Source organism: Perognathus longimembris, chromosome 25, assembly GCF_023159225.1.
Source record: "Perognathus longimembris pacificus isolate PPM17 chromosome 25, ASM2315922v1, whole genome shotgun sequence".
Lineage (NCBI taxonomy): Eukaryota > Metazoa > Chordata > Mammalia > Rodentia > Heteromyidae > Perognathus > Perognathus longimembris.
This window is the reverse complement of record NC_063185.1, coordinates 24,144,605-24,156,976: the sequence shown is the minus strand read 5'-3', so window position 1 is coordinate 24,156,976 and position 12,372 is coordinate 24,144,605. Positions and strand designations below refer to the sequence as shown.

The window sequence follows — 12,372 nt, the reverse complement described above, 5'->3', positions numbered from 1 at the left end:
CGAGAGCGCTGCTGCCAAGGCAGGGCAGGAAAGGCAACCGCGGGAGGCTCCTCACCAGGCCTGCTGGGCCTCAGAAGTGGGAAAACAACTCGCTGCTGAGCTCAGGGACCCGGAACTCGCCATGGACAAAGCTGAGATTTGACCCTGACCTGCTCTCCTTAGAACTCACCACGCAGACACCGAGGAGGGCCGGAAGGGACTGTGAACCAGAAATGTCAACCAGGGGCTCCCCGCTTGGTACCCGGCCCAGCCCCAGCCCCAGGGGGGCCTCGTCCACCTGCCACAGCTGGGCTCGCTCCCTGGCCTGCACACAGCCTCCGAACAGGAAGGGATTTGCTCCCCCACCTGGTGAAACTCCACAGCAAGCTTATCCTCCCGGAAATGCAAATCTACCCCTTGAACCAAATAACGGAATGTCTTCAGTGGCTTTGCATGGCTGGGCCAGGACCACAAAGGCTCCCCCAGGAGTAAGAGGGCCCCCAAATCTCCTCTGTAATAGGGAGGGATAAACAACGAACGCGTACTTGAGCTAAATGAAGTAACGCCTTCGTGCACTTCCGACACTACTTGAGCTACTTCTTCTAGTCCTCTAATTCGACATGGGCCAAAGGATAAACCAAGGCCCAGGAAACGGAAGTGCGAGGCCCAGGCCGCCCAGCTGTGGGGGGCCTGGCTCAGCCCCCGGGCGGCACAGACGACCCCTCGGTGCGCTGACGTCTCCTGACCTTGACCTCCCTCCTGTCGCCAGCGTCGTCCAAGAGCGCAGTAACGCTGGTCTCGAAATCCCTCCCTGACGACTCGGCAACAGGCATGCAAACCGGCAGAGAGCATCCCGGGCTTTATGTAAATCCCCAGGCTAAATTTGATCCTTTGAGCAAATTACACAAGAGATCAAACCCTTTCCGAGGCTCTGGGGTGGAAATCCGGGAGAAGCAAGCGCCTGATCTGGGCAGGGCGGGCGCGGCGGATGCGGTTACCCAGGCAGAGGGAACCTGGACAAGGAGACTTGGCCCTCATAACCGCATCATCCCTGTCTGTGTGTGATGAATCCCGGAACCCCCCCCCCTCAGCCAGGTAGGAAGGTGCGTAGCATCCACGGCTGCTGATGGGGGCCGGGGGAGCATCGTGCAAACCAGGCTCATCGGGACTGCTGGAACTGCGCATCGCTGCTGCCCTGCGCCTCCTGCTTTCCTCCTCCCTCCTTCCCCTGCCTCCTGTCTCCCCAAGACACCTGTCGTCCACACAGTGAGGCCGCGGGAGAGCCCCAAGGAGCTCCCGGATGGCGTGACCCCCCGCCACCTTTCTCTCTCTGGGGTAACCGCTCCTTTCTCCCCGTGCCCCTTCTTCCTCTCTGGGCTCTTCATTTCTACCTCTCCACACTGCACTGTGCTGGTCGGCCCCGGTGCTGGGGCACCCCCTAGGGCCACGTGGCTCCCCGCGGGGCCGACGCCAGCGCAGGCGTCCCCAGTGCCCCTCAGAACAGGAGTGGGTCCAGGTATCTCAGGATTACTGTTCCAGGGAGGGGAAAGGCCTTCTTAAGCCAGCACTAAGAAAGGGGGTTCGTGGAGCTGTAAAAACCACAGTCCCAGCGAATCCAATCCCGGGGCAGCCTGGGCAGCCGGCGCTCAGGGAACCGGGCCGCGCCGCTCACCACTCTATCTCCAGAGGCCGCATGAACAGCCTCGGCTCCTCATCCAAGGCTGACGTCCGGGATGTGCGTGTGCGCGCATGCAACCGGCAGAGACTCGCGTCGGGACTCTCCCGGTTACCGCGGTGACCGGCGGCTGGACCCAGCCCCCTTCCAGAGACGCGCGGGCACGCGCACCCCGGCCCTCCGCGGATGGCAGGCCTGGGGACGCCGGCAGCAGCCTGGGCCCCAGACTCTGCTGATCCCCGTGACACCCGGCTGGGAGCGTCCACAGCCCCCGGGCCCCGAGTTCAAGCCCCACGACGAAGGCTGTATCCTCCTTCTGTGTCCTCCCTCACGATCCTCCCAGCACAGACGCAGGCCGGGCCTCCCTCCTGCCCAGACGGCGTTTGGGGCGAAGCAGACCCGTTCCCGGCACAGCCGTGGCTGAGGAAGACCCGAGCAACGCACCTGCAAGAGGATGGTGGTCTTGTGCTGACTCTTCATCAGGTTGTTGATGGATTCAAAGAGCCGCCTCATGGATTCTTCGAACTCCGTCTGTTCTTTGCCCTCGTAGAGCCTGCATGGAAGACAGCGCGCGCACGTCATTGCTCAAGCCCGCAGGCCTTCGTGACTCTGGGCGAGACGGGGATGGGAGACCCGCCTGGAAGACATTTGTTACTGATTGCATCTCTCACCATTCCAGCCCCCAGGTGATTTTTCTTTCCCTAATAATTGATGAAGTTTCCTCGATAGCTGAAGTAGTAACAAAAAATTAAGTTGCGGCCAGGTACAGATGGCTCACGCCCGTAGTCCCAGCTACTCAGGGGGCTGAGATCTGAGGGTAGAGAGTCGAAGCCCGGGCAGGAAGGTCCGTGAGACTCATCTCCAATGAACGGCCACAGAGAGCTGTGGCTCAACAGGAGGCAAGCCTCGAGCACGACCGCTTACGGACAGGACCCAAGCCCCGAGTTCAAGCCCTCCCACCGGGCCTTCCCCTCTGCACCTTGGTGTCTGGAGAGTTCTAGAGCCAGTAGGACAGTAGGCATCAGGGTCGGGGGGTTGGTTCTCTGAGAGGAGCCCCAGGCATTGAGCTTCCGGCCCTGCTGCCTGAAAGGCACCCTGAGCCCCAGGCTTCCTGTGGGACCCACAGAGAGCCCCGACATTTGCTGTCGTTACAGAGAAGTTGTCACGTTTGCCATGTCGCCATTATGGTTTTTGTTCGGTACCTGTGCAGTAAAGCTGTGTGGAGATTTGGGAGCAGCCGAGGAGGCATGGGGTTCAAACACGCCCGGTGTGCATCCCCACCCTCCTCCCTGAGAGGCAGGAAGGCCGGGAGCGAGTGGCCAGCGTGAACCATGACCACGGGCATGTGGAGGGGGGCTCTGAGGACGGGGCAGGTGGAGGGAGGCTCTGAGGACGGGGCAGGTGGAGGGGGGCTCTGAGGACGGGGCAGGTGGAGGGGGGCTCTGAGGACGGGGCAGGTGGAGGGGGGCTCTGAGGACGGGGCGTGCGGAGGGGGGCTCTGAGGACGGGGCGTGCGGAGGGGGGCTCTGAGGACGGGGCGTGCGGAGGGGGGCTCTGAGGACGGGGCGTGCGGAGGGGGGCTCTGAGGACGGGGCAGGCGGAGGGGGGCTCTGAGGACGGGGCGTGCGGAGGGGGGCTCTGAGGACGGGGCGTGCGGAGGGGGGCTCTGAGGACGGGGCAGGTGGAGGGAGGCTCTGAGGACGGGGCAGGTGGAGGGGGGCTCTGAGGACGGGGCAGGCGGAGGGGGGCTCTGAGGACGGGGCGTGCGGAGGGGGGCTCTGAGGACGGGGCAGGTGGAGGGGGGCTCTGAGGACGGGGCAGGTGGAGGGGGGCTCTGAGGACGGGGCAGGTGGAGGGGGGCTCTGAGGACGGGGCAGGTGGAGGGGGGCTCTGAGGATGGGGTGTGCGGAGTGGGGCTCTGAGGACGGGGCGTGTGGAGGGGGGCTCTGAGGACGGGGCAGGTGGAGGGGGGCCCTGAGGACGGGGTGTGCGGAGGGGGGCTCTGAGGACGGGGTGGGCTGTGCTCCGCTCCGCTCCTGCATTCGCTGGCCTGTCGGCCGAGCGGGGAAAGGGCCCGGCCAGCGGCAGCACAGAATCGAGTTGGAAGACGTCCATCTTCGACAGGAGAGTGGAGCAAACACCCCGGGAGGTCGCTCCCCACCAACCCCCACTGAGGGGGGATTTTCAGTGACTAACTGAGCTGTCTGTGGAGAGAACGAGGACTTGACACAGACAGACACACAGCCGAGGCGGACCGCGGGTGCTTCCAGCCTAGAAAGCCGGCTCTGCCTCCAGGCCTCTGCACATCCCGGTCCTGACACCTCAGTTCTGCGGCCGTTGGGAAAAGAAAAAGAGAGAGAGACACAGACGGATGGACAGACAGACAGACAGACAGACAGAGACAGAGAGAAGATCCAGCCTCACACTGTGCCTTTTTTGTGAAGCAAAGTGAGAAATAAATCCCTGCGCACAGGAAGACGCCCTGGCAGAGAAGCCCAGCCTGGCCGGGCGGGGAAGGAAAACCCTCTCCACAGAGACCTCTCCTGGGCTCTTTATTTCTGCTTTTCCCAAAAGCTCAGGGACAGCGCCCAGATCCCGAGTTCAAGCCCTGGGACCTGCACACAAGAACAAACAAGCAAACAAAACCCCTTAACTTTCAAACGAGGTAAGGGGGGAAGAAGACAAGGAGAAATTTTAAAGAATTCCAAAGGAGAGGAGGGGGAAAGAGAAGAAAAACCAGGAGGAGAAACCGTGAGGTTGGTGGGACTATATTCAGAAGGTCACAGGGAAACCCATCCTCTTTTTGTAATGAATGCCGTTGGCCGCAAATTACGAAGAGAAAGGTGCTTCCTTCGACAGCTGAGAAGCATCCATGATGGAAACCCTATTTCAGTGCAGCCCTGACTGACCTGGACTCTTAGCCAGTGCTGGAAGATGGAGAGGAAGAGTTAGGATGAGAAAGGAGAAATGGCCCCACGTACAGCCGTTACAAGCGCCTCCCTAAGAAGTGCAGAAGCACTTCTGCAGAGACTCGACGGCTGGGGACAGCCCACACCGCGGTCCAGGCACGAGGGAGGGGAGCGAGCGGGACGCCGGTGGAAACACGCCAACACCAGATGGGCAGCAACCACGAAAGAGACACTGAAGTAAAGAGAAGCCACTGCCTGTCACCTGGCCCTGTGACCTGTGTGGACGTGACACGCGTTAACATCACCCTAAATCATTCCACGAACGGCAATGGTGCCGTTTACAGAGCCATTACTGCCATCCAAGGCCGAAATTACATTCGCGCTCCGGAACAGGCGTACGTGGGAATCAATGATAGTAACACGCAAACAAATGAGCAGCGTGAGAAGCAGGGACAGCCTGGAGCCGGGCACTCCAGCCCCCGCGCGCACACGCAGACGACTGCGTGTGAATACTCATTCACGCAGGAACAATGGAAACAAACCCCGCCGGCTGGCAAGCAGCGCCAAGCGGAGCACGCGTTTGCTTAACGAGGCGGAGGCTGTGTGTTCACTCCGTGCGGCGGGGGCCGCGGCGGGCCGGCCGTCACCCGCACCGCCTCCCCGCCGCTCATTCCCCACCCTGGCGGCTGGAAGAGGCCGCCGTTCACACAGCCGGGGAGGGAGCGGAGGCGGGATGTGGGTGGAACGGTCGAGATGCGAGACGGAAAACGCCCGCGAGCCAGGCTCGACGCACTACTGCCATAGACCTTTCCAGAAAGGGTCCAGGAGCCTCCAGCCCTGGGCACAGTGCGCCAGGCAGGGGGTGTGGGCTGTGCACTGAGCTCTGGGGAGGGCGGCCACTTGTGCAAAGGCACTGTGCACACACTGCCCACGGTGGGAGGGGGGGACTCAGCATGGAGGCCTTTGTCCCTTCTCTATTCTTTCCTGGGGCACCAGGGTAGAGGCCTGATTCTCTGCAGAACTGTCCTACTTGCTTCCTCTGCTGATGTCCTACTGTGCGCATGCAGAACCCAGAGCTGCCCTGGCCCTCCCCCGCCCCCCAGGAGATGAGGCTGGTGGGGGGGGTAGGTGGGAGGAAGGGGGCTGCCCCCTGTGGGCGTCCCTCACAAAGCGGGGCTGCTAGACCGAGCTGTGCGGGCCTCAAGATCTAGACGGAGCAGCCACCACCGGCGCGGAGCACCGGACCCCGCTCTTCCCGCGGCCACGGGCAGCCTGGACTGGAGCAAGTGAGGTGAACACCAGGTCCCACGTCTCCCCGCGTCTCTCTTTTTTTTTTTGGCCAGTCCTGGGCCTTGGACTCAGGGCCTGAGCACTGTCCCTGGCTTGTGTTTGCTCAAGGCTAGCACTCTGCCACTTGAGCCACAGCGCCACTTCTGGCCATTTTTCTGTATATGTGGTGCTGGGAATCGAACCCAGGGCCTCATGTATATGAGGCAAGCACTCTACCACTAGGCCATATCCCCAGCCCCCCCGCGTCTCTCTTGGCTCTCTGCTCGCTCGTGCCAGTAAGAACCCGGCCCTTCCTTCTCAAAGGCCTCTCCTTAGTTCCTGCCGCACACAATCCATCTCCTCATCTAATCACACAGAGAGCCGGGCCTCGCCTACCTGGCCTCAGGTGAGGACGATACAAACGATACAAACGGACCTTCGATGTCTCCCCGGATTGATACAAACGGACCTTGGATGTCTCCCCGGATTGATACAAACGGACCTTGGATGTCCTCCCCGGATTGATACAAACGGACCTTGGATGTCTCCCCGGATTGATACAAACGGACCTTGGATGTCTCCCGGATTGATACAAACGGACCTTGGCTGTCTCCCGGGACACCTGCCCTTGCTCATTAGCCCAGTGGCTGGGGGGTCTCCAGGCCTCCTGAGAACACAGACTTGCTCACCGGCCCCAACCCTGCCCGGGTGACCCCCGAGTTCTCCTCGCCCGCCCTCTGCCCTTCTCACCCAGCTACGGATTCGTACGTTTTTCTTGAAATTATCTCACATCGAATGGCAGCCGTTAGGTGCATCAGCAGAGCCGGGAGCCACCGGCCCCTGGCTGTGACGCCAGACCTCGGCGGGAGCCAAGTTGCTTTATCGTCGCAGCTCCGCAGCTGGCATGGAAGGGCATCTCCAAGCTCGAAGACTTGGTGTGTAACCCAGAACCCGGTTGTAGTGCCGCAGAGGGCTTCTCCCGTCACCAGGGCGGCGAGGTTTGCCCGCGGGGCGGCGGGGCCGACGCGGTCGGTACTCACTGGGAGAACAGCGTCCTGGAGCGCACGATGAACTTGAACACGTACTCCAGCGCCTTCAGGGTGCGCAGGATGGGCTCGCACTGCTCGCCTCGGCTGGAGGTGTCCAGGTACGTCTTCAGCACCGTCATCAACTTCCTGGGCGAGGGGCGAGAGCGTCGGCGCGGGTCTCCGTCTCCCGCGGCAGTGGCCACGGCGTGGCTTGGCTGATCGCAAACGCACCCAAGCGGAGGTGGAAGGGAGCCGGGGGGGGGGGGGGGGCAGGCGCGCGATGACAGATGCGCGCGCGCGGGCTCGAGCCCCCCTCCCCCAGGCGTCCGTGCAGCGGTCCCGGTCCGGCCCCCGGCCCCCGGGGGCCCCTCGGGGCTCGCGGTCCCGCGCGCGCGGGGGACGCGTGGCTGTCACTCACTTGTAAGCCAGCGTGGCGCTGAAGTGCTGCTGGATGTACGCCTCCAGGACGGCGTTGAAGTGCTGGAACTTCCGGTCCGCGATGAGCCCCGTGATGTAGATCTGGGGGAGAGTCGAGAGGGACCGGGGTGGGGCGGGGTGGGGCGGAGGCGCCAGGCTCCCACTCCCCGCCCGCCGCTCTGCCCCTGCTCAGCCCCTCTCGCCTGCCATCCCTAGGTCCGGGCTGCGGCTGCGATACGGGTGCCCAGGAGCCCCCCCCCCCCCACGCGGGCCTCGGCGGAGATGAAGGCATCCGCCCTCGCGTGGGCCAGACGTGCCGGGCCGTCCAGGGCATCTCCAGGGTCAGCCTTTCCCCGCCCCCTCGGGTCTCAGGGAGCCCCGGGGACGGGGGGCTCGGTCCTCTCCCCCCGACGCCAGCCGCGGGGCGACCCCCCGACCCCCCGCTCACCAGGGCATCGAAGACCAGGATGTCGTACTCGGCGGTGCGCGAGTGCTCCATCATGATGTTGAAGAGCGCGTCCAGCGTGTCCTGCAGAAACTGGGGGCGAGGAGGCGATGAGCCCCGGGGGCGGCGTGCCCGGGGCCCCCCGCCGCGTCGGAGGCACAGGGAGGCGGGGCCGGGCGAGGCGGGGGTCCCGGGGGCGGCGGGGGTCCCGGGGCCGGCACAGACGCGCGAGGCCCCCGTCCACCGGCGACCCCAGAGCCGCGACTCGGGCGGAGCGCGGAGGGACGCCCTGCGGCTTCGGACGCCGGCGCGCGGAGCCCTCAAACCGAGCCACCTCCCGGTCCCCCCCGGGTCTCTCTGGTCACGCGGGACCCCGTCTCCGCGCAGAGGCGGCGGGAGTCGGCGCCCTCCGCCCGGGGTCGCTCCGAGCTCCGCACCGGCGGACGGACGCGGCGGCAGCCACGCACGCTCACCTTCACCACCTCCTCCCCGTCCACGATCTTCAGCTTCTCCAGGTTCTCCTGCAGCAGCTGCGGCTTCGTGCGCCACTTCAGCAAGCCCAGCAGGCCCACTGGGAGGGGACGGACGGGGGCGACCTGTTACCCCAGCCCCGTCCCCGCTCCCTCTCCCCGGGGCCTTGGCAGCTAGGGCAGCGCGCACACGCCACACGCACACGCACGCACACGCGCGTGCACACCCCCCCACCCCCACCCCCCACAGACGGCGCCAGGGGTTACCGTTCTGGGTGAGCTTGGTGGAGCACACCAGCGTGGAGATGCAGAAGGCGTCCCGGGAGCTCACGGACAGCCCCCCGACGCTGCTGGCGCTCCTGCTGAGGGTGACCCCCTTGCTCTCCACGTGGTGCCGGCCCGAAGGCAGGGTCAGGTAGGTGCTGGCGTCCTCCATCTTCTTGCTGTCCCCCTGCAGACAGAGCCTGGGTGACCCCCGGAGCGGAGCCCGCAGCCCCCGCCCCCCCCGCCCAGAGCGGCCCAGGGAGACGGCCCAGGTGGGCGGGGGAGCTGCCGTCCCCTGCCCCCCGCCCTGCCCCCCCGCCCCCCCGGCCGCCCGCCCGCCCCCCCACCGCCCACCCCCCGACCTTGAGGACAGCAGGTCGTGGCACCCGTCCTGCAGCGTGGTCCCATCCTCCTTCAATCAGCTTCACATAGGACATGGCAAAGTTCTTCTCGCTTCGGTCTTTAGCTGGAACGTGTGTTGGGACATCAGGAGAGACGGTGGCAGGGGCCCCCCTCCCCCGCCCTCTCCCCGGGGGCCCAGACGTACTGGTCCCTCTCCCCCAGGGGGCACGGACGCCCCGGCCCTCCCCTAGGGGGACACGGATGCCCTAGAGCTCTCCCCGGGACACAGACGCCCCCGTCCCTCTCCCCCTAGGGGGACACGGATGCCCTAGAGCTCTCCCCGGGGACACAGACGCCCCCGTCCCTCTCTCCCCCAGGGGGCACGGATGCCCTAGAGCTCTCCCAGGGACACAGACACCCCCGTCCCTCTCCCCCAGGGGGCACGGATGCCCTAGAGCTCTCCCCAGGGGCATAGATGCCCCCCCCGTCCCTCTCCCCCAGGGGCACGGATGCCTAGAGCTCTCCCCAGGGGCACGGACGCCCCCCCCCCCCGTCCCTCTCCCCCAGGGGGCACGGATGCCCTAGAGCTCTCCCCGGGGGCACAGACGCCTGGTCCCTCTCCCCCAGGGGGCACGGATGCCCTAGAGCTCTCCCCGGGGCACAGACGCCCCCCCCCGTCCCTCTCCCCCAGGGGGCACGGACGCCCCACAGTGGGCACTCACATTCCACGGAGGAACGATGGCGGAACATGAACCTCAAGTGAATCCTTTGCATGTCTTCAATGGGCACGGCCACCTCCGGGGACACAAACCAGACAGAGCTCAGGAGACAGGCGGGTGCCCCTCACTCCCCACCCCCCAACAAGCAGCCCGAACACCACCTGCCACTTTATCCCAACACACACACGCGCGCACACACACACACACACACACCAAGCCTGGCAAACTGCAAGTAAATCACACAAGAACTAGCACCAAGTGTAATCCATCTGGCAAATTGCATCTCCAGCCAAGGAAAGAAGCCTGCAGATTACGGGGAGGAAAAATAGTAATAATACGCCGAGTCTCCCCAAATTGGTGTAAACGCCTCATCACGTTAGCACATCACCCCCGCATGCTGCGGGGGTGCGGGAACAGGAGGCAGGCTGCGCGGTTCGCAGCCCCACCGGAGGGCTCGCCGGGGGGGGGGGAACCTCATCCATGGGCACCAGGAAGAAGGCCGGGTCCCGGTGGCCCCCGCCTGCCATCCTCGCTACCCAGGAGGCTGACATCGGAGGACTGGGGTTCGAAACCAGCCCAGGCAGGACAGTCTGTGAGACTCCTACCTCCAATAAACTACTCAGAAAAATCTGGGAGCGGAGCTGTGGCTCGTGGAGTCGAGCGCAGGCCTCGAGCAAAAAGAGCTCAGGGACGGTGCCCCGGCCCGGTCAACCCCCAGAATAAACCAAAAACCAAACCCAAACCCCGGAATCCAGTCATGCCTGGGGGCTCCTAGGGTTCCTGTGCTCATCTCCGGCTGAGCACATTTCCAGATGTTTCTCCTTCCGAAGCCACTCGATGAGAGCCACCCCCCCAGATCACCCCAGTCACCCCAGAATCACACCGCCCGGGGAGCTGTCGGCGGCACCGCTCACTGGGGTGCTTGGGCCCGGCCCCGGGGCACCCCACTTTTGCCGTGCGCCATCGATGCCGTCAGGACCGGCTCCCTGCGATACTGCGGGGTGGGAACGACGGCTCGCACCGCACACGCCACAGCCGGGAGGTTGTGCAGGCGGCCGCACCTCTACAAAGCGGAATCTGCGCCCCGTGAGCGCGTCGGGCCAGGCCCCCGGGGGCCTCAGGGGTCCGGGGCCCCACAGATGAGCCCGGACCAGACGCCTCCATCGCCCCGGGTCCCCGCAGGGGCCGACACCGCCCCGGAGCTGACCTGGGCTGGCCGTGAAGGAAAGCGAGGGCATTCTAGAGCAGGCGCGGGATGCCGGCGTGGGCGCTGGGTTCCGGAACCGCCCTGCCCCTCGCTGCCCCTCCCGGATCCCTCGGGCATCGCAAAGGGCACCGGGCAGGAGAGCCGCTGAGGGCTTCCGCCCCGAGGGGAACGCGCCCCACAGGGCTGCTGAGGACACGCGGGCCCCCCCACGAGCCCCGGGCCGCGTGCGCGCCGCGGTGCCGCTTACCTTGACGGTCTCCATCCAGCGCGGCTGCTTGACCTGATAGTACACCACGGAGCGGTACTCACTCATCGGCTCGTCCCCGCCCCCACGCAGATCGCGTTCTACCGAGAAAGGAAGCGGAGGGAAACCGCTGCGGAACTGCAGTATCCCGAGCCCGGCCGACTCCGGGAGCCGGGTCCGTGCCGGGCCCTGAAGGAACCGGCCGGAGCTGGGGACGGAGCCCACGTCACGGCAGGGCCCGGTGGACAGGCCGCGGTCACCCGGGCTGCGTCACGGGAGGAAGGCCGCACGAGTGACCTCGCTCTGCACACGGTCGCGAAGTGCAAGCGAACTGCACGTGGGCCCGGACAGAGCCCGTCCTCCGGGCGTGGAGACCAGGCCCTGCCGCGGTCACTTTCCACGTGGCCCGGCCCCCTGGCCGCCCCCGGGGCGGTGGCGGCGGCCTGGGGTGGGTCTCCCGCTGAACATCTAAGTTGAAGGCTGAATACCACGACTCCCGCTTCTCGCCCCGGCTCCCCGGAGCTGAGAGGGGAAGATGGGTCCAAGGAGTTCCCCCCACCCTCCTCCCTCTCAACAAGAACAGCAAGAGCTCGGCGCAGGAGAGCACGCCTGCCATCCCAGCCACGGGGAAGCGTCGGGGGGCATGATTCCAGGGCACCTAGCGAGTGCAAGGGTCCGAGTTCAAGACCCCAGGTCGTTAAAAACAAGCAAATCACAGTCAGCGAGCTCGACTCCCCGGAACCTCCGCCGGCGACGGGACGGTAAATCGCCACAGGGCCCCTCGGCGACCGTCCCGTCTCCACCCCAGCGTCCCCGCCTCTGTGCTGGAGACGCGACGCTGCCCTCCCCGGCCCGGCCGCGGCCAGAAGAGGAGCTGCCGCGGACGCCGGCCCGCTCTGTCCTCCGGCAGCCGGGGGGGGGGGGGGGGGCAGGGGATCGATGCTTGAAAATGAGGCTGAGCTTCAAAAGTTCTCTGATCGGGAGGTAGCTGGATAAAAATCGCTTCAAAGCGAGGGTCCACACACCCGTGAGACGCCATTGGTCCCTCTGGGATAGAAGCCCGCGGTCTTCCTTTGCGCTCCTCGGAGCCAAGTTGTTTCTCTCTTATTTGAACTTCTCAGAGAAAAGGTTTCAGTAGTAGCCATTAGAGGCCGAGCTGAAGGATGGGGTTTTGTTCAAGGAGATATCAATGAACAGGGAGGCTGGTTCCACCAGCCCAAAGGCAGTGACAGGAATTTCTTTAGATTCAAAAATAATTCTGAATCGTCCAGAGTTCGATAGAAGAGCTAAACAGCCTAATTTTCAAGATGGAGACTGAATTGGGGAAGCGTGTTTTCATGGGCATTGCGGTGACGTTGTTTTTTTGTCGTTGTTTTGTTTTTCCTGTCCTGGGGCTTGAAATCA

The 12,372-nt window shown here is 64.8% G+C and overlaps 1 protein-coding gene and 1 long non-coding RNA gene across 2 annotated transcripts in view; both read right to left on the bottom strand.

Moving 5' to 3' along the window:
- The window catches only part of Dock2 (dedicator of cytokinesis 2), a 160,259-nt gene that overhangs the window by 106,516 nt on the left and 41,371 nt on the right, over positions 1-12,372 (bottom strand). The window contains 10 exon segments of the mRNA XM_048334161.1: positions 2,099-2,207; positions 6,873-7,007; positions 7,279-7,379; positions 7,726-7,815; positions 8,196-8,293; positions 8,460-8,643; positions 8,819-8,922; positions 9,521-9,593; positions 10,432-11,176; positions 11,280-11,490. Of these exon segments, the coding sequence (XP_048190118.1) occupies positions 2,099-2,207; positions 6,873-7,007; positions 7,279-7,379; positions 7,726-7,815; positions 8,196-8,293; positions 8,460-8,643; positions 8,819-8,922; positions 9,521-9,593; positions 10,432-11,176; positions 11,280-11,490 (1,850 nt within the window).
- LOC125342002 lies at positions 8,874-11,027 on the bottom strand. Its single transcript, XR_007209126.1, has 3 exons — positions 10,972-11,027; positions 9,521-9,593; positions 8,874-8,922 (listed from the first exon to the last, which is right to left on the bottom strand). It is a non-coding gene; the product is annotated as an uncharacterized LOC125342002 (long non-coding RNA).